The 21,059-nt window shown below is 40.5% G+C and overlaps 1 protein-coding gene across 4 annotated transcripts in view; it reads left to right on the top strand.

Moving 5' to 3' along the window:
- The window catches only part of TBCD (tubulin folding cofactor D), a 126,608-nt gene that overhangs the window by 76,727 nt on the left and 28,822 nt on the right, over window positions 1-21,059 (top strand). For all 4 annotated transcript variants that reach the window (XM_081183814.1, XM_081183817.1, XM_081183816.1 and 1 more), the window contains exons 18-27: window positions 4,121-4,206; window positions 8,481-8,561; window positions 9,895-9,968; window positions 10,500-10,617; window positions 11,750-11,810; window positions 12,717-12,739; window positions 14,730-14,761; window positions 15,637-15,699; window positions 16,501-16,577; window positions 17,807-17,888. In XM_081183814.1, the coding sequence (XP_081039940.1) occupies window positions 4,121-4,206; window positions 8,481-8,561; window positions 9,895-9,968; window positions 10,500-10,617; window positions 11,750-11,810; window positions 12,717-12,739; window positions 14,730-14,761; window positions 15,637-15,699; window positions 16,501-16,577; window positions 17,807-17,888 (697 nt within the window). The remainder of the gene's footprint in view (window positions 1-4,120; window positions 4,207-8,480; window positions 8,562-9,894; window positions 9,969-10,499; window positions 10,618-11,749; window positions 11,811-12,716; window positions 12,740-14,729; window positions 14,762-15,636; window positions 15,700-16,500; window positions 16,578-17,806; window positions 17,889-21,059) is intronic.

The following is a 21,059-nucleotide window of genomic DNA, read 5'->3' as shown; positions in this document are numbered from 1 at the left end:
CTGTGTGTTGGGTTGCTTTTCTTGCTGTAAGAGAAGATTTGCTACTGTGTCACAAAAATTGACAGCAAGAAGGAAGTCTATACTAGTGAACCACCTTTTCCCCCAGGGTGGAGTACCAAATTACACCTTGCAGCCTAAGAAAATGGCTGCTAATTATGATAAGTATGTGTCATCCATTTTTTTCCTAATCAGTTTTGTAATGTGAATCAGCCAGACAACTTTCCCCGTGACTACAAAGGAGATTTAGGACTTATTTTCCATCGGAAGACATAATGTTGTTGCTGAGTTTTGCAAGCAAAAACAGTGTTGGATTTGTGTGTAGTCCTTCTGTTTTCTTGATTACAGTTGCTTGCAGGGCTGAGATAATTTTTTCTGGAGTGGGCGTTCCACAATGAAAGATCACGTTTCAGGTAGCATGACATTTTCTCCAAAAGGACAGCTCATCAATCAATCAATCAACTATACTTTTTACTGTGAAATTGCAGTCTCTTCCTGGCTCTTAGGGAGGTACTTGCCAAGCAATCAGGGAATTTTGCAATGCTCATACTGTTGTGAGTTACCTATTTAAAGTGACTGCAACAGCTACTTAAATGGGGCAATCAGCAGTGCTATGCTGAACACCTCCTCCTCTTCCTTGACAAGGAGGGAGTGGATCATGTTGCACATGGTGTTGTGGATGACCTCATTTTGAGTACAGTGGTACCTCGGGTTACATACGCTTCAGGTTACAGCTAACCCAGAAATAGTATCTCGGGTTAAGAACTTTGCTTCAGGATGAGAACAGAAATCGTGCTCCGGCGGCGTGGCAGCAGCAGGAGGCCCCATTAGCTAAAGTGGTGCTTCAGGTTAAAAACAGTTTCAGGTTAAGAACGGACCTCCGGAACGAATTAAGTACTTAACCCGAGGTACCACTGTATGTTGCTGCCACTTTAAAGATGACATTTTTGTCCCATTCTTTTTTCTCCTGACAGATTGCAGAAGTTGGAAACCCTTTTTTCATGAGATAGATAGTTTCATATGTCTCCTTTTTATGCCTCAGCTCTACTTCATTGTGTTTTCCTTTAGAGAAGTTATTTTTAAAAGCCGATCTTTCTACCACATTTCTAACAACTTGAATAGTTTGTTTTAGATTGTAAGCTCTCTCTAAATTCTAAATCTGGTGGCAAGTAGAACCTATGCTTTTTTTTAGCAAACCATGACAGAGTGTTGGGAAAGCAATAAAACCTATATTATGCAAATTTTCTGTATTCACATTTTTTTTTTAATGAGCAAGACTTACTGTGGACATATTTTTTTGTCTTTCTGGCATCCCAGCATGGGAAGTCTCACTCTCTACTGCAAGCACTTCAATTATATGATTGAAACAGTTAAATTTTAGACCATTTTACACTTGTATAGCTCTCTGGTGAAAGCAAAGTTATTTACAAAAATAATTATGAAAAGGTCTAAAATTGATCCATCCTTGTCAACTATGGTTTCACTTTTGTTGCATTTTGGTGATTAGTTTCTAGTTCTAGTTTACTTTGTCTTTAGTTGATGTGTTGTAATATGATGCTGAAGCAAAACAAGGTCAACTAATAATAATTCTGTGACCTATATATCAATAATTAGGAATGACTCAAGTAAATTTTCAAGCAACAAAAGGTATGCTACAGACTTGGGCTGTGGTTCTATACCCATGTGACATTAAGTCTCATTCCCAGTTCATTGGCCCTTCTCAGTAGACATGGGTTTTTCTGGGCGGATTGAATACTGAACTATTAATCCTGAGAACCTACTTTTCTGTACTCTGGATATAAGCCCTCATAGAAAATGAATGACTGGAAGGAATTAAAGTCTGGTGCTAGGGCAGTCTCTCCCCTCTGTGGCTCTAGCTGTGTTTTGTTGGAGGATGAGCTGCTGTTGATCTGATAGATTTGTCCCAAATACTGACACTTTAACTGAAAGACATGAGAGTGTGATGTCTGTAACTTTAAAATGTTGATCTGGCTTAGTAGATTGCCCTTGGACTTGGGAAGGAGCAATAGAAACAAGAGTAAAATAAAAGTGATAGGTCCCAGGAAACTCAGTGGACGCTCGGGTTGTGAACATGATCCGTGCGGGATGCACATTCGCAACCCACAGCATTCGCAACCCGTGTCTGCGCATGCTCGGGTTGCAATTCGGCACTTCTGCGCATGCGCAACTGCCGAAACCTGGAAGTAACCCGTTCTGGTACTTCTGGGTTTTGGCGGTCCACAACCTGAAAAAACACAACCTGAAGTTGCTGTAACCCGAGGTATGACTGTATAATGATGTCACAGTGTTCAAGGAGGTGGGGGAAATTGCAGCAGTAAAGCTTGGAAAGCTGCTGAGTGAGGGAGTGAGAAATTTACGCCTTTGAGGGTGCAGTAAACCTGGGGTCACCATGGTAGAGGCATAGGAAGAAATAAATGACATGAGCACCTTTTGTGATTGAAATGGCCACATCCAAATGGATTACAAGTGTAAGAAGAGTTTTGCTTAAGCATTGGATGTGTATCCTGGATCAGCTAACCCTGTTGCTGTCTGATAACTACTTCAGGATCAATCCCGGGTTAAGCATCCCCAGTTGACGCACACCAAATAAGAGTGACCCCTTCACAGGGTGATCTGTGGCCTGTTAGCTCCCATCTGGGCATATGGACAGAATCCTTCCCCTTGGGAACAGTTTACCAGGGTACCATGATACTTTCATTCAGAGGAGAGAGGGGATAAGGCTCCTTTCCACACCCACACCCCGATTAGACTAAGAATCCAACCCAGTGCTTTTTTCTGCCAACAAGTTATGACAATTAGTCTACAGGAAAATTCCTCCCTGGCCTTGACTACAACAAACAATTCAGTCCACTGCAAAGTCATATGCGTATACACCATGCTTCCCTTCAGGCGGGGCCAAATATATACAGGTTGGGAGGGTGGGATGTCTGATGCCGACTGCATTGCTGGAAGGCAGCACAGCCATATTTTAAGTTTTGGAGGCAGACCTGAGTGAAGACGGGCTTACTCAGGTCTGTCTCCAAATTCCCGCCCCACAGTCTGGCCTCTAATTGACCTGTTAAAATTCTGAAGTCTCACCACTCCCCATGGCTGATAACGCCTGCCAGCCAACCACCCACGTGGAAGGTTTTGCCTCTCCCCAGCTCACCCATGGAAGTTTTAAAGGTTTTATCAATGAAGGTCGGTGCAGGGTGCCAACATGGGTCTCTACAGATTACCAATGGATGAGGCATGGTAGAGATCTACAGTGCATGGCTAAGTTGAAGTTAAGACATTGATCCAATACATGACACACTCCTTGTGCTCTCCTGAAGAGTGAAGCAGACACAGCTATTTGCCATCCTGAGCCTGGGCAAGCAATTTTGTTCTCCTTCATAGAGTTTGAGACTACAGTGTTTGTTTGAGCAGGTGCTGTTGCCTCTGCATCTTTGGAGATGGTGGCGTAGTCAATGGAGATGGCTCACTCTTGGACTTAACTCCAGCTGCCTCACCAGAAGGAGAGGCTTTTTTCCCTAACAGCAGAAGGCACCAGAGTCACATGAACAGATGGTGACATTACGCTTGGGATAGTTGGTATCACAGGGGTGGGACACTCTCCTAACACTCTGGGGGCTGATTGGGGGCTGAAATGGGAAGGGGGTTAAGAAAATTCCTAGTGAAGGCAGCCCTGTATCGGGAGAGTTTTAATGTCTGATGTGTTACAATTTTTAATATATGCTGTAAGCTGCCCAGAGTGGCTGGGGAAACCCAGCCAGATGGGTGGGGTAATAATAATAATAATAATAATAATAATAATAATAATAATAATAATAATAATAATTAATAATTAATAATTAATAATAATAATTTGTTTGGCCTTTTGGATCCCAGCCTTTGTTCTAGATCTCAGTGGGAGGTACTGAAAGCTCAGCCAAATCCTGTCTGTGTCGCCACACCATTTTATCTGTATATTTCCTGGTTTGGATTCCACTGATTTTTGTGATGCTAATATGGGACAAATTCTTTGGGAATTATTCTTGTGTCTACCTAAGTGAAACATTCCCCAGTATTACTACAGTGATTATATGTGATTATGTGTGATTTTCTCTTCTAACTTTGATAGGGTACTTTCCCACATGGGATTGACATTTTGACTGCAGCTGATTATTTTGCGGTTGGAAGCAGAGCGAATTGTTTCCTCAATATAAGGTAAGAGTCTCTAAATGTAAGCACCTCCTCTGCCTTATATTTATGGGTGACACGCAGATAATTTTGGATTTTAAAAAAGTCTTTCTTGTTCTACTTATGGCTGCACGGGAAATTGGAGAACATTGTGAACAATATGTTTCTGCAATGTTCTGTGTGAGAAGACTGAGTGAAATTGGAAGTGCTTGTGTTCTTCACTATTTGTAAAATAATTTTAAGTAGAAGTCCATAGATATCCCTCTGATTTTTATGTTTAATAGGAGAGGCACTATTAAGGGTGCCACATGGTGTTTCCTTTTCTTTTACAAGAAATAGGGCATTTACCTACACCAAACTGAGTGGGGGGGGGGGAATAATTTTTCTTCTTCAGCGGGATGCCCTGGATTGTGAGGTTGTCCTTTGCAGCAGGACACAAATGTTGCTTACGTTATCTCAGTAAATCTACATTGGGGCCAGGGGCCAAGCAGAGCCCTTTCAGGTTACTATACTAGCCTCTTTGGGTGGAGGCTTCAAGTGGGATCGCAAGCACTGCCTAGGTGTGTGTTACCTTGAAACCCTAATTAAGAACTGAGTACAAAAGTAACATGATGGTGTGGAAGGAAAACCTGGGGGGAAAGGATAAGATGGTGGGCAATTCTAAATAAGAGGGAGCTTTAATGTAGATGGGACAACCTTATATGTCCTCAAGTTGAACACTGTGTTCTATATAGATATCTTTTATGGCTCAATTACCTGAGGGAGGGTTTCCAGAAACAAAGAGGGGTAACGTTACCTTGAGTATTAACTGGTGCTAAGCTTCCTTGTCATGGTGGTGAATATAAATACCTGGGGAGGAAATAGGGTCCTGTTTGCATAATTTGGTTGGCGATTCCTTCCCTTGATGGATGCTCATAAGTGTTGTTAGCCAAGTACCTATACTGGGATGTGCTTTGCAGATAGTTTCCTAGTGCTTCTGGCATGGAGCTTCTTTTCATCAGGGGTCTCAGATTTTCGGTTTGGTGGGAATGCCTTGGATGGCTTGACTGTGTTAGGATCTAGGCAGAAAGGAAGACATTTGACATTTCTGGAGTTTTCTTGCAAAACTGACAGAAGTCACTCCTAGTGAATGTGATCAAGGAGAATAGCCAGTCTATGGTGTTGTTTTCGTCTTAAGAATGTAAGACTATAAGGAGAACCCTGCTACATCAGGCTAAAGGCCCATCTAGTCTAGCATCTGTTCCTACAGTGACCATCACAACCCCAAGATCTCTTTCCTGCCCAGTCATTGCCACTTCAGACCCCATCTTCATATATGTGAAGCGGGGATTTTTTAGAGAGGTCCTTTTGGAACTCTTCACTTACCTTGTTTTGTTTTTACCACCCTAAATAACTTTTTGCCACCAGCACATCTCACCATCTTGATATGAACCAAGTGAAACCCCTAAATATGAATCAAGTGAAAAAGTGCCAGTTGCAATACAGATCCTTGGAGGAATCCCTTCCAAGAATACAGTAGTCAAGTTATTATAAGTGTGCTTTAACCAGTTACTGATCAGTAAGAGGACTTCCCTCTCTCTCTATCACTACTACATTTGCTCAGGAATCTTTATTGAGGGGCTTTGCTAAAAGCTTTTTGAAAGTCGAAGTAAACATTGTCTCCTGGATGACGCCTGTCCATATGTGTGCTGATGCTCTTGTTCTGGGTGTCTCAGCCTATGCTTAGTATGTTTTCCTTGCGAAAATGGGAGTTTCCTAGAGTGAAGGTGCTGACAGTGATACTTAAAATGATAGCAAGGCTGAGCTCCTTGGTAACTTCATGTGGTGAGGTTGGGCTGCTACCATTGCTAGTATTTGACTGTTCCCTCAATTAACAACAAACGAAGAAACAAACACCTCCCTGCATATAATAAACTAGCAGAGGCTGTGAGCACACTATACCTTTAAAGCACATTCCAGAAATCTTTGAGGGGAACAGTATGCTTCGAATGTGCCTTAAAGGTATAGTGCAGGGGTCAGCAACCTTTTTCAGTCGTGGGCCGGTCCACTGTCCCTCAGACCATGTGGGGGGCCGGACTATATTTGGGGGGGGATGAATGAATTCCTATGCCCCACAAATAACCCAGAGATGCATTTCAAATAAAAGCACACATTCTACTCATGTAAAAACACCAGGCAGGCCTCACAAATAACCCAGAGGTGCATTTTAAATAAAATCACACATTCTACTCATGTAAAAACACGCTGATTCCTGGACTGTCCATGGGCCGGATTTAGAAGGCGATTGGGCCGCATCCAGCCCCCGGGCCTTAGGTTGCCTACCCCTGGTATAGTGTGTGCACACACACACACACACACACACAGAGAGAGAGAGAGAGAGAGAGAGAGAGAGAGAATATTAATGTAGCCCCCTTCTGGCTCTGCTTGTTCATTGCATGCAGGGGTTTTGAAAAAGCAACATGGGGGAGCGTTAAAAAATATGACCCCCACTTACTGTCTGAAGTAGTATAGTCCAGAATTCTACCAACCCACTGTGTTTATTATGCGTATCTGTTCTAAACCAAATGTTTCCTGTACATCAGCTTTGAAGAATATTCTTAAGTCCAGCAGAACCATATGAATTAATGTGCTTACTGAATACAAGTCAAGTAATGGTGAACTGAAGGGAGGCTGGCAATTTGCAGGCCTTGAAGAAAGTAGCTTGTTTAGGTATCTGCGGTGTGAGCATACTTTGTTTTTGTTGCTTACTCAGTTTCTAAATTACCTTTTTTATTGTCCCTTTCATCCTTAAGCTGTTCAGCCCACACTCTTCCATGGCACTCCATCCTCCCTTTAGTCTTTGCTTTTTTTTGGTACACACCTTCCTCCTACACGCAGCCAATTTCCCAACTCTTTTCTATAGCAAAACAAAAACAAGGAAATGTGATGGGTCCGGAAGGCAGTTCTTTCCCATTTTTCTTACGTACTTTCGAGTTACCGGATGAACAGGTCATAATTGGAGGATTGACTAGGTTTGAACTAAAGTACAAATGCCCCATTCCATGGAGAAAACTGATCAGGGCCTTGATTGTAAATTATTTTTTCCATGACTCATAAACAATCAGTAATTTTAGAGGGTTTGGCCTACTGTAAGGTATGCTATCCCTTCTCTTGCATCTGTGAACTGTGTATGTTTAGCTACACAGATTCTTGTTGCATAAGCATAGGCTTGCAATACGTCATGTATGACATGCCCTGGTTTTCAGGTGTCAAAATGGCGTCAGGGGGGAATTTTGCCTACTCGGCAAAATGTCAGGGAAAACCCAGATGTATGGCAACGTATGGAAAAAGCAGCAGAAACAGCTCCAAAAGCTTAAAATCACTAAATTTTTTTTGGGGGGGGTTCCCCAATTTGGATTTGTTCCCCAAAAAAGATGAACAACCTTGTGGGTGTCAGGAATTTTACTTTTTGAAAATGGCAATCCTACACAAGCAGCCCTGCCATGATAATTTGGTTGATACAGGCTTATTTACAGTATGTTTCAGGGATACTAGGACAGGTTATTCTGCCTTAGCACAAAATGTTAGACTGGGAGTCCTTCAGACCTTAAAATATCCATGATTTTTAGTTTACTCTTTCCATATAGTGCTGTTTAATTAATGAAATGATTCAGTTCTATCCATAGATATTTATCTTGCTAATTTAAACTTTTCAAAAATCTAAGTTGGTTAGCATTTTTACACATTCTTGGAGGAGAGCTGAAGGTTCTATTTTCTTTCACTTTCTTTTTTTGATGGCCAGTTCTTAATAATGTTGACTATGACTAATCAAATAGCCTTATTTTACTAAGCAGTAGAAATAAAATAGCAAAAAATACCAGGTTCTCTGTTATGTACCCCAGATAAGCCAGAGAAATGACTAATTTCCCTCCCTGATTAAACATCTCTCCCCACCCCCAGCAATAGCCATGATGCTAATACTTTCTCTACAAAAACGTATTCACACTTCATTTTAGCCAGCCCCTTTGCTTACATGCGTTTTTAATATAAAGATAATTTCAGCATTGGCTTTCATAATGCTGTGTTGGTTAAAAACAGTATATTAGTATATGTTTGGGATGAGATGGCAAACATAAATGAAAAGCTTATATGTGTCAATCTTGACTTCACATATATGTCTATTAAATTCCTTCCTTAACTTGTGCCACGACAGGTAAGCCTTGGACAGTTTGGGGTTATTGGGTTCTTTTTGAAATTGACTTTGAAATAACTTTTGGAGGAAATTTCTGTTTGTAATTTTTGTGTTTTCCACCTCCTTTCAGTGTATATATTGCTGGGTTTCCTGAGTATACACAGTCAATGATTGATCACCTGGTTAACATGAAGATCAACCACTGGGATCTGTAAGTTTAATTATGTTAATATGTGGGGATTTTGATCAGAAAAGTATAGCTGATTTCTAAATTAATTCGTAGTGAGACTGCTTTTATTGTTTTCAATTTGTTATATTTTGCTAACATTTGTTGACTTTCACCTATAGCTGATAAAAATCAGGTGTGATAGTGAAACTTGTATCTTAATTAGTAAGACTGGAATAAGTACAAGTACTTAAATGTGTTGTTTTGACCCTAAGAAATGAGATAAGCCTGTGGTTCAGATGCAGCAAGGAACCATTTTTACCTGCCCTGTCAACAAGCAATTGTGAGCCTTGAGCTCATACATCTTCCTTTCCTCTCCTCCTCTCCTGCTCACGTGAGGAGCCACAGTTTGTGAACCTAAATTGTTCTCTATCATTTAAGCCAGAGGTTTTCAACCTTTTGGAGTCCATGGCTCGCTTGACCTAACTACCTTCTTTCTGCGGCACCCCTGTGGGGCTCAGGATCCCAGTTATGTCACCCCTTGCCTGCAGAGCTGGCAGCCTCTTATCCTTTTTCAAACACCCTCCCTTGTGGAGTTCTCTCAGCTCCTCCCCTTTCCTTGGGAGTCCTCTGGGCAGCCACTGCTGCCACCCCTGGTGTCTGAGCTGCCCCCCTCCCCAAAGAGAGGTGCCTTCTCATGCCACCCCACAGAGGCCTGGGCAGAGAATGACCCCAGACGGAGACTGGCTAGAGGTGGACAAGAGGCCAGCACCTTATCTTGAGAGGCAGCAGGGGCAGCAGCAGGGCTGCTGCAACAAACAGCTGTGCAAGCCTTTGGGAGGTAGAGAAGCAAGAAGGCATTAAAGGAGGGAGGGAAGGAAAGAAGGACAGAGGCCAGTGTTGCCTGTGGCACCCCTGATCATCATTCAAGGCACAATGGTTGAAAACCACCAATTTAAGCAAATCACAGTTCCCTAAATTCAGATATCACAGGGAACTGTGCTTCCTTTAAAATCAGGAGCAGAAGGTTCTGCCTATTCCTTTGGCAAGTGAAATAGGAGAGGGATCGGGAGCATGCGGGCCCAAGGCTCATTCATGTTGTAGGAAGCCATCTATCTTCCATTCTGGCCTCCTGGGCGCCCAGTGAGGTTAGCACTGCCCATTATCTCGAGGCAGAAACTTTGCTGCCTCCTAGGAACTTTTATTGATTATGTTCCTGAAAGCAGCTTCAGTTTTAAGTTCCTCCCTTTAGCTTGACACTGGAAATGTCATTACTCGTGAACTAGGTGTTTTGAGTTCATATGCCAGCCTTATAAGCACATCTGCTGCATGATTCCCATCCCTCACCCCATTCTCTCCCTATCTCTCAATCTTTCAGTGTTATTCGGGATCTTTCAACCAAAGCTCTGCATAATATCACACCACAGGCTCCAGAATATATGGCAAATGAAGGTGAGTGAAAACAAGCTTATGATCTAAAGCACCTAGAATATTACTGCAAAAGCCCTTAATCCTATGTGCCTAATAGAGAAGCAAACTGAATATTTCTAACAACCAAGGTAATTAAGTGTCTCTAACAGAGAGATAAATTTATCCTATAATGGGTTAAATGTATATACAGAACTCATTGTCTTAAGAGTAATGTTAACATACTGTAGGCTTTTGTGGCATTAAAGTAGAATACATGTGGTTAGCTTGTGAAAAGATTTTGTATTTAGCATATGAAGAAATGTGTTAACTTCTTTGGGAAATTAAACCAGGGAACTGCAGATGCTAGTCATTTACCTACTTTTGCAAACTTCTCAATGTATGTAAAATGAATTCAAGATAGCATTATCAAATGTGAATAGTAAGCGACAGCTATTACTCCACTTTTGTCATTTTATTAGGGATCCAGCATCTAGTCTTCAGACTGGAAGGGGACAATTTCTTGTCTGCTTGCCCTTTTAAATTTGTAAGTTATTCATGTTTAATCTCTTGCAGTTTTACCAAAACTGCTGCCATTGGCAATTGGCACAGATCTTCATACTCGCCACGGAGCAATTCTGGCCTGTGCTGAGATCACTCACGCCTTGAGTAAACTAGCAGAAGAAAATAAGAGGTAAAAAGACAAAATCATTATGGCATTGTTTTTATACAATGGTGCCTCGCAAGACGAAAAGAATTCGTTCCGCGAGTCTTTTCGTCTTGCGATTTTTTTCGTCTTGCGAAGCCCGGTCCGTCGCAACTGCGCCTCTTCAAGCGGCTTTAAAAAAAAAAGCGCAAGACTTTTTCGTCTTGCGAAGCAAGCCCATAGGGAAATTCGTCTAGCGAAGCAACGCAAAAACGGAAAACCCTTTCGTCTAGCGAGTTTTTCGTCTTGCGAGGCATTCGTCTTGTGGGGCACCACTGTACATTTTTTTGAGACTGTAGTGAAACACGGTCTATAAATTGGGTCAATAAATAAATAAGGCATGGATACAAAGATGAATTGTTGTTGACTACCATTTCCCCCAGTGCATTATGGTAGAGTTCATATTGGCATTTAAGTTCTGCATACTAGGGACTACTATGATCAGAAAGAAAACGAGGGTAGTAGAAAATTAAATAAGAAAAAATAGCATCATACTCTTCTTATCTACATCAGTGGTTTTCTTCTTTGTGGGTGGCATTTAGCAGGGTGCATTAATGTGCCTCGGAAAGATAATGTGAATTAGTTGGAACTTCTTTCAGTGAATTAGCTAAAAGATCTAAGAAAACATAATTTCATCTAGGAAGGGAGTTAAAAGCTAGAATTGTTAATATTTTAATGGCTATAAATATATTCAAGAGCTTTGGTTATGAAACAGGTAATACTAGATAAACTAAGGTTACCAGATGTCCCCATTTCCCAGGGACAGTCCCCGGATTTACAAATCAGTCCCCATACAAAATCCATTGAAGTTGAAAAGTGTCCCCAGATTAATTGAAAAAAATCTGGTAACCTTAAGATAAACTTACTAGTCAATACATGATGATCTCACAGGTAATATGGGAAGAAATGCCTAATGTTGGTTTGGATGGTTGTGTGACATTTGTCAGGGACGCTGGTGGCTTTAGAGGTTTGACTGACACCTTGGTTTTCAGAGAGAAGAATAAGCATCTAAACTTTCCAATTAATGTCTTGCCACTCCCTTGACTCCCTCACATGTGACAGAAAGAAGCTCATAATAGTATTCCTCTTATGCTTTCTTTGGTGGCTTTTAACTTTGCAGATCCATTACGTCATATTTGGATGAAAAAGCCTTGGAAGGACTTAAACAGATTCATGTGGAGGTTGGTACAAATTCTGTCTTATGAAAAAGAAAATGTTTTTGCACTCATTAAATGGGAAAGTTTCTTTTGTTAAAATCGATAATGTAAGAATTATTTGGTATGTGTGCATTGTTAGATGTCATGCCCACCTTCATGCAGCTCACAGAATGTTTGAGGGAGTTTCCCAAAGTGGACCATAGCCCGACAGCTGTGGCTGATAGGACAGATCAATGGCAGCTGCACAGCTGCACGGTAGTAGGGAGGTAGACTATCTGCAGCCAGCCCTGCAAAAACTGGCAGGTGGCACGTTCTGTTGCTCCTCTCAATCTGCTGCCTGCACCAATGGATTTCCTTGGCTCACAGAAGAAGCGGCTCACCAGTAATGCAGACTTGGATATATATTTTAACTTTTTCCATAAAGTACTATACAAAAGTCTATATGAGATTTGAAATGAAGTGAATTTTCTTCTTCAACATAAACATGCAGAGAATTACCCTACACTTAGAATATTGTATGTACATGGGATCTATTACTGGAGCTTCCTGGGCAGTACCAGTATAACTAATATTATTATTAGGAAAATAGATGCTATTTTGATAGCCATCAGTGATCAAATCTATACGTATGATCAAATATGGGTGAAACAATACCGAATTATGTCACAAAAACTTAATCCTTGTACTCTTATAAAAAATACTGTGTACAGTTAACATATTTCTATGGAGTGGAGTTTTGACTAAATTGGTGTTTCTCAGCCATTTTGAAGTGGGACCTGTTGGTAAATTTGCATAACCTTTTGGGATCCAGAGTCCCATTGTTGTGTGGTCCACTCAGGAACTAGCTGTGGGTTATAACTTGCAATTTGAGATTCACTGAACTAAATAGAACTTCTTTATTCCGTATCTAATACCAGTTTTCTCTTACAGCTTTGCCGTCGTCAGTTGTATCGGTAAGAGAATTAATGCCAAGTAGATTGTTTCAATTGTAAGAATAAAGAAAAAGCCTCATAGAATACGCAGTCCACAAAAAAGCTTGGGTGCCTGCTTTCATACTGACTCTGTGCATGGGTGTGCTGTGTTTCCTAAGCGTAAGCATAGCTTGGCTGGCATGTGGCCACAGCAGAACTTGCTGCTTGGAATAGAGGGCATGACTGGAGCAGCCTGTCTTAGAAATTCTTTTATGATGCCCATACATAATTACAGCCCAGTGGAAAGTGTGACCCTGTCTTATAGCAACCTGCATAGGCTGTCTGGCATCTCAAGAGATGCGCAACAGGCAGACAAGGGGTGCCATGTTGAGACCATGACCAGCTCAAGGTATTTTGCCACCCTAGGCAAGGTAGAAAATTATAACCAACACCTTCCTTACTCTGTCTTGTACAGTAAACACCATGGCATTGGTCCATGAAGTAGCCAAGAGTTTCCTGTGATAATTTAAAGCCTTCTTCTCTTGATGCTTCACTTTGTAACATTTAAAATTTGAAACATTGGTGAAGCGAACTGAAAAAACAGAGCCTAGAGGCAGGCTTAATGCTTCAAAATTGGAGTCTGTTGGGAAAGGATGTAGAGACAGGAAACAACTGATACACTTTCAAGCTTCTAGAATTTATCCCCCTTATATACAGGTCCATTATATATGTCACAGCTGTTTTATTAAGAACAATTCCGAGTTTGGAAAGGGAGAGGAAAGTATATACCAGATGTGTGTTTAGTTGTACCTTTTGAATTGTCTTTCTGTGTAGTACATGTTCACTTCCATGTTTTTGAAATGTAAGACTGAACCAGAATTTCTGGGAGCAAAATGACTATATTAAATACGAACCATTCTTTGAGACAGCTTTCTTCATTTGGCACATTGGTTAATCTGCCTTAGTTCATAATATGTTCATATTTATAGAGGTATCACACTGGCTGTTATACTTTCTGTAAATTCTTTTAATGTCAGGGTGAGGCTAGGGTATAATTTGACTTTTTCTCACAAAATGCAAGCTTGCATTTATCGGTTTCATTAGATTCTTAATAGTGCCTTTCTTATCAATTAGACTTCAAACAAGCATCATGTTTCTCTTCAACGTAGTACTTTGCATAATTGAGTTATTCACTTGTGAGCATATTAACATAGTTTCAGGATATCAAAATACCTTTTAAATGGTATATAAAATATTCTGCTTTGGATCATTTTGTAATAGCAAGCCACTTAGCTTTTAATAGGCAAGCACTCTGCCAAACAAGCTGAACTTGTTTTCTGAAGAGCAACCAAGCTGAAGTGCCCTGAAGGTGCTCAGCTGAGACGCGGTTTCTTGGATTTTGAGAAAGTGTCGTCAGCCATCTGTTGAAGAACATAAAAAACATTTTTTTTTCATGGTTTTCTTTATCTGTTTCTGGAATGAAGATTTCTTTTACAGAAATAGGAGTGATATGAAACACTTTCTCAGAAGAGAGTCATTTGATTTCTGTTTGTTGTGTAAGTGAAGTATATCAGCAACAGCAGTGAAGTCACATTACCAAGTGATGAACTGTATAGATCATGTGTAATGCATCGTGTAGAGGCAGTGGATTAAGAAGCACTATACTCTCTCAATGAAAATGTTAAGAGCACAAGGCCATACAATGAAATAAATTTATTTTGGGTATTAGATAAACCTAAGAATTACTTCACAAAACAAAGCACGTGTGGGATTTATGAGATTAACTTCAAAGTCTTGAAACAGATGAGTTTTCTAGGATAGCTTGCTCTCTTTTGCCTCTTCCTCTGCACTGCCACATCATGTAAAAGGTTTCACATAAAGCAAGATAAAGTGATGGAAGAGTTAATTTATTTTTGATTTTGAATCTTAACAAGACAGAAAAGAGAATTTTACCTTTCCGTTCCTTTGTATTCTTCATAAAGATAGTGATTTGAGATTTTCAGCCAATACATTTTCCTTTTTCCTTTTTCAGGGGTTTAGGTGGAGAACTAATGAGGCCAGCTGGTATGTCACATGACACACACACATACTTTTAATCCAAATGTTTATTATATAGCATTCTGTGGTATTATGCATTTCTCAGGTTTTTTGACTATAAGTAAATGTACTTTGGAAATGAATCTTGCATATTGAACCTCCCTCATTTTTTCAGCTGCTACCCTGGTTCACAAGGCACACTGCCAATCCTTCCTTCAGTTTGTACCCAAGGTCAAACTTCTCCCTTAAACCATACCTTGTCCGCTCACTCTACCCCAAAAATACCTCCCCCATTATTTTTTTTAAATGCAGTGCAGATAAAACACAAACAGGTTCCATATTGGTAGTGCTCCTTGGTGGCATTTTAACAGCCACCATAAAACTTGTTTTCTTGCTTGTTGGTATCAAGGAACGCAGATGTATCCCACCAAAAAGAATTGATTTTTCAGAGGGGTTCTCATGTAGCCTGCACATAGGGGCTCCATTTGAAAAAGCTCTATACAAGCAGAATGTTCCACACTAACTTTAAGTCAAGGAGTACTTGGATGCACTACATGCAGAAACCTAGGGAGCCTTAATTTGGGACTTGCCTGCGCCATTTCTGTATGCTTCAGTTGGTAAGGTTGGGAGTAACTTTAGCTACACTAAAGTGTAGTGCTAGAATATATCTTGTGCTAGAATACCTGTTAAAATACTTTTTGTGCTGATCAGTATGCATATTCACAGTGCAACACATCTACTGTGTAGCAATACCAGTATGCCTGTTATTACATTTGCTTGAGCTCTGACCCTGTGTCTGTATAATATATGTGTACAAGAGCCACTGAACTCAGAGGACCATATTTGACACAGGATTGTTCTCTGCTGTTTTCAGAAATTGTATTCTCTTCGTTTTCTTCCAGTCTGCGCTTTAATTGAAAAGTTATCACTTTCAAAAATGCCTTTTAGAGGAGATCCCATAATAGGTAGGTGATGTTTTTGATGTCTTAAATTTATTCTGTCTTTTTGTCTATTGAAGATTATAATTGCATTCAAATGCACAGTCCTTTTGATTTCACTTGCCAAAAATATGGCTCACAGAGATATGCTTATTCTCTTATCGTCACAAGATGTTCTTTAGGGCTGTGAATGTCCTAACATGCCTTTCATGACCCAGTATTTTTGCTTGTTGCCTCCTGCTGTCATTGGCATCATGATGCTATGACTGTGTTTGTCATATTCAGTTTAATTCAGAAAAGAATTGGCCAAATTGAGCCCCACTTTGGGCAAAGTATTCCTGAATTGCACAGGGTTGGACTAGATGAACCTCATGGTCCCTTCCAACTCTACAGTTCTGTGATTCTGTGAAATGATGCAGCACATGGAGGAAATTGTATAGGGTAATGTCATCTGCAGGAGACCTGGGACAGCAATTCTACCCCACTCAACAGAATGTTCCATCTATAACAGAATTCTTCTCTCAAACTTCGTTTTAGTGGGAAAGGGAACCCTGGGTGCCAGGAAAAGGCCTTTGTGGACCCCTGTGATAGATGATGCACTAATCTCAAAAGCAAATTTAAAACAAAGTTGAAAACATTTAATTTGGGAACAAAAATCCATAAAGGTGCACACTTAAATTTGCAGAGATCAGCTGGAGTTTTTATGAACACACTCTGGAACCTTTGAATATATTAAAAGTTGTTGTTGTTTTTTTAAAGGTGATGAATACCGGTATGTTTAATTTTAGGTAACTAGCGTATTATCAAACATGCTTTCTTTCCCTCTAGCTGAATGGCAGTTGCTGATAAATGACAGTTTCAAAAGTCTCCACCTTGTTTCAAGCAATGCAAAGCAACAAATAAAGGTACAGTTTGCTGTGTCTGTATTGTTGTTGCTTGTTTTGATAAAAAAGAAAACATTAATATTTTCGTATTATGAAAGTTGCTCTCAAGGTATTCTTAAATTACCCAGGTTCTGTATATAACGGAACACAAGAGCACTTTGGGCCTGTATTTCCATGTGGTATAAATTAATTGTGTCTGTGAAAGGACAGAACCTCAGTTTCATCCTGAAGTAATCAATTTTATATTTATAATGAGGAAATAGATACCACTTAAATGAAATTTAGGACAGCAACTCAACTCAAGTTGCACTGCTCTTTGAACTCTATATGGAACTGAATAGGCTTGTTATAGACTCTCCATAACAAACCATAGGAAAAGATTAAACCAAGCACATTCTTAAATTGAGATACTCTTTAGTCGAATTCATCTGGGTGGTGGTTGTTGTAAATTTACTGCCTGATCATAAGTGACGTGTGCAGAAAGATAAAATCTTTTGCGTGATACTGTATAGTTTTTTCTCGTTTAAATAAATAAAATGATGGTCCAGTCTTTCCCACCTATCTGTGGGAGTGAGGAGAGGCTCCGTAGCTCATGGCAAAAGCTACAGTCATTTAGGAAGCTGGCTGTAATACAGCCACACCCAAACCTAATGAGCCCTGCCCAGAATGCCATCTCTCCCCATAGGCTATTCTGGAGAGGGATCATTGTGCGAGTATACAATGAAGCTTAAAGCCTAAATAACCTCTGCTGGTTTGTCTAGTGTTTGCTTTTAAAGGTATGGAAGGCAATATACACATCATGCATCTATTCTTGTGCTAAATTGAGTTAAATTAGAACAAATTGTTGAGTAAGCATCAAGTAAATTCTGTTGCAAGTTCAACTCTTTAATTTAAGTCTACTAAAATTAGGTTCAGGGTTGTTAATTTAGCCTCCATAAAATTATACTGATGAGCTTTAAAACAGTTTTATAAGTCATGAGCTATTAGTTACTGTGCCTTCAGACAGACCTGAATGGAGAACGTGATCCAAGATACTTTGGAGTGTTATTTTATCTCCTAAACAGTAACAAGTCACGAACTGAAAATCTCCTTGCTTGGAATGCAAAGCTTATCTTCAGCTGTTTTATGAATGGGCCCATAGCAAACTACAGTAAAATTATTCATAGGGAGAGGGATTATTCATTGGGTTTTCCTACAATAGTTGAAAGGAAAGATCTTTTGATGGTTACAGAGTTTTGCCTTTGTCTTAGGAATCGGCAGTCGCTGCATTAGCTGCTCTGTGTAATGAATACTACTGCATTGAAGAGGAGGGAGCAAATCCAGCTCATCAAGGTACTGATTCATAATGTTTGTCTCTTGCCTTTATTAAGGGATAGCCTATGATGATCTTGTTAGCTAGAAAACTTCCTACAGGAGCAGAACTAGTCCTTAAATAAACATCTCAGTGGTTAGCAACTTCCCGGGACCAGCCCAGTTATGCGGGCTTCTAAGACGCACTTAATTGGAGGTGACAGCAGCATTACTTGTCCCTTTTGGAGAAATGAAAGAATTCTGATTTGCACACGTGTGAGACAATGTTGTTTGTAGTATGCCTAGTAAAGTGCCACTTGAATTAAAGCAGTGAAAGTGTGCACTTCTGAACCAGCTCTTCACTACCATTTTACTTCTCTACAATGGAGTTAGAGTTAATAAAGTTTTGTAACATGGGAAGAAAATTTGCAGATCGGAGCTTTTATGGTGGTATTTGGGGTGTTCCATAAGTGCTATAATACTGCTAATGCAATGGGACTCCTCCCTTCTCCCCCCTGCACACATCCAGAAACCGCCTCATATCTGCTCTGGAAGCTTGAGGAAACACCTTGGGACAGATTTGGGGCAGGGGTGAGCTGAGGAGAAGGGAGAAGGCCTTATTGCGCAAGCAGAAATCCTTGTGCTGGCAGAATTCATTAATTAGCATTCCATTGAATACAGCCTTTTATGCATAAAGTAGAAAAAGGCATAATGCATAAAACAGCTGGTGCCGGCAGGCATGATCCAGCAAATGGCACTCAGGCACAGCCTTCTACCACTTTATGTAGAGAGTGCTGCTTCCTCTCTCTCTCTCTCTCTCTCTCTCTCTCTCTCTCTCTCTCTCTCTCCCTCTCTCTCAATCTACCCTGCAGAGAGCCTGAAAGGGAGAGGAATGCAATTGGAGGGAAATAGGATTAATTGCTGGTGTAAGGAGTAAGGAGTAAGATTGCTGGTGGGTAGCAACACCCCAACTACTATCCTCTAATTTGGAAGAATTTACAGGGCCTCCACCCTAATAAGTAACATAGCAAAACATGGTCAGTTTTTGTACGCATTTGGGCATGATAATTTACCTGCAGAGCTTGATGCTCTGGGTTTTGGTCATAGCTTGAAGAGCTAGCTTACATCTTCAAGGTACAAGCTTCACAATGGAAATGAAGATGCCCAGAGTAGCCATCATATTTCTTTTTTATATGTAGTGCTATTTTGATACATAATTTCATTCTCCCCGTTTCCAGCAGTTTCTTCCCTCTGTAATTTGTTGTATTTTTCTTCAACACTTGCTTTAGCTTGTAGCCATTATTTCTGTTAAATTAACAGTTTAGAGATCATGTATTTCATTGTGTTACCGCATTTACATTTTCTTACTAGTGCCATCTTATAGTCCCATAGGCACTGTTGGGTACTTATCAAGAAACAGCCTATGCAGAGTTTTCTGCAACCTTTTAATTTGGTTCCTTGTGCTGCTAACAAAGTGTCTTTGAAATTAAAATGAGTGCTGATGAAATTTCATTATCTTGGGTGTTCTCACAAGACACATAGACAAGAGTAGGGTGCCTGTGTTGCTTCAGGCCTCAGTGTTTTATATTTGCACAAATAGTTTTATATTTGCACAAATATCTAAAATACCTGTGCTGTTTCTCAGATGTTCGCAGACAGAGCCTCTTTGAGGTGTGTGTTTGTGTATTTTCCCATTCTATACTTCTCTGAGCATCTTAAAGTTTATACAGTGGTACCTAGGGTTACATATGCTTCAGATTACATACACTTCAGGTTACAGACTCCGCTAACGCAGAAATAGTGCCTCGGGTTAAGAACTTTGCTTCAGGATGAGAACAGAAATCGTGCTCCGGCGGCGCGGCGGCAGCAGGAGGCCCCATTAGCTAAAGTGGTGCTTCAGGTTAAGAACAGTTTCAGGTTAAGAACGGACCTGAATTAAGTACTTAACCTGAGGTACCACTGTAGATCATACTGATGAATTGATTTAAGCAGAAGTAATAAGCCTCTGTATGTGCTAAGAAAATCCATCTTAACGTGGTCTTAATTTGAGCCAGGGTCATTGGGCTTGGTTCTACAATCAGTACCAGGGCTTGACAACCCCAGACAGTGTAAAGCAATAATAAAAAAAGGAAATGCACCTAGTGCCCCCACCCCCACAAATTCGGGGGTGGTATAGGGCACAGCAGGCAAGGGCCGTCCCCCCCACAATCCTGGGGGGGGTTAGGGAGGCTAATTACCCCCATCATAGCCTCCAAATTACCTCGTGTGGGTCGGAGAGATGTTATTGTCAGCCATCTTCCAATGCGCCACCTAGTGGCCCTCCTATGGGATTTCCGGCTCTCCTGGACGCCGTCCCTGATTCGCGCCGCTAGTTGCAATGATCTTTAAAAGAAACAATTTGGACGAGATTAATTGCACATGCTTCAAGGAAAAAGGGGAGTAAAGACTGCTGACAGAAGAGATCTCTGATAACAAGACAAGAATAAAATATGAGAAGATACATCAAGATACGGTATGACAAATGGGGGAGGGGAGAGAAAACCTGCCTTCCTTTTTTATGTGATTTAACAAGAATCCCCTCCCCTAATGAGTCAGAAACTAAGGACTTAAGCTGTGGATTTAAGGCTGTGTGGAGATAAACTTTCGATCCAAAGCAATGTTTCAAGATGAAGCTGGAAAGCTAAGAGTTTTGGAATGACGCAGTTAAAAATGCCGTCGCCATTTTGGAAGGTATTGTTGGAGCTCTTGGGTCTGGGAGGAGAAAGAGAGAAATAGAGTTGTTTACATATCGTGGATCAACTCCTCGGTGGGACTTAAGAGCGACAAATGCCAAAATTTACAATGGAAAGAGCGATGTTATCTATGAAGGAGATATATGGAAACCATCTGGATTTAGTGGAGGAACGGGAAATCCACACAGGATTATTATACTTGCTATCGGCTTAAGGAGACCAACAGAAGAGATCGTAAAGGAAAAAGAGAAATTATATGAATAAGATATGATGTGGAAACACCAAGATAAGACTGGATATAATTATGAACTTTGTTTGGACTGATTGGGACTGATTGGACATTAACACAGTAATAAGAAGATGATCTGAATCCCCCTTTGGATCTTGAAGTATGGGTTCCCCCAACAAAATTTAAAAATTTGGCTTTGTAATTTGGAATTTATATGATGTGATTTAATTTGATGTGATTGGCCAGTTAATA

Source organism: Podarcis bocagei (genome assembly GCF_964188305.1).
Source record: "Podarcis bocagei genome assembly, chromosome: 2".
NCBI lineage: Eukaryota > Metazoa > Chordata > Lepidosauria > Squamata > Lacertidae > Podarcis > Podarcis bocagei.
The sequence above is the reverse complement of the archived record's forward strand: the minus strand, read 5'-3'. Positions and strand labels throughout refer to the sequence as shown.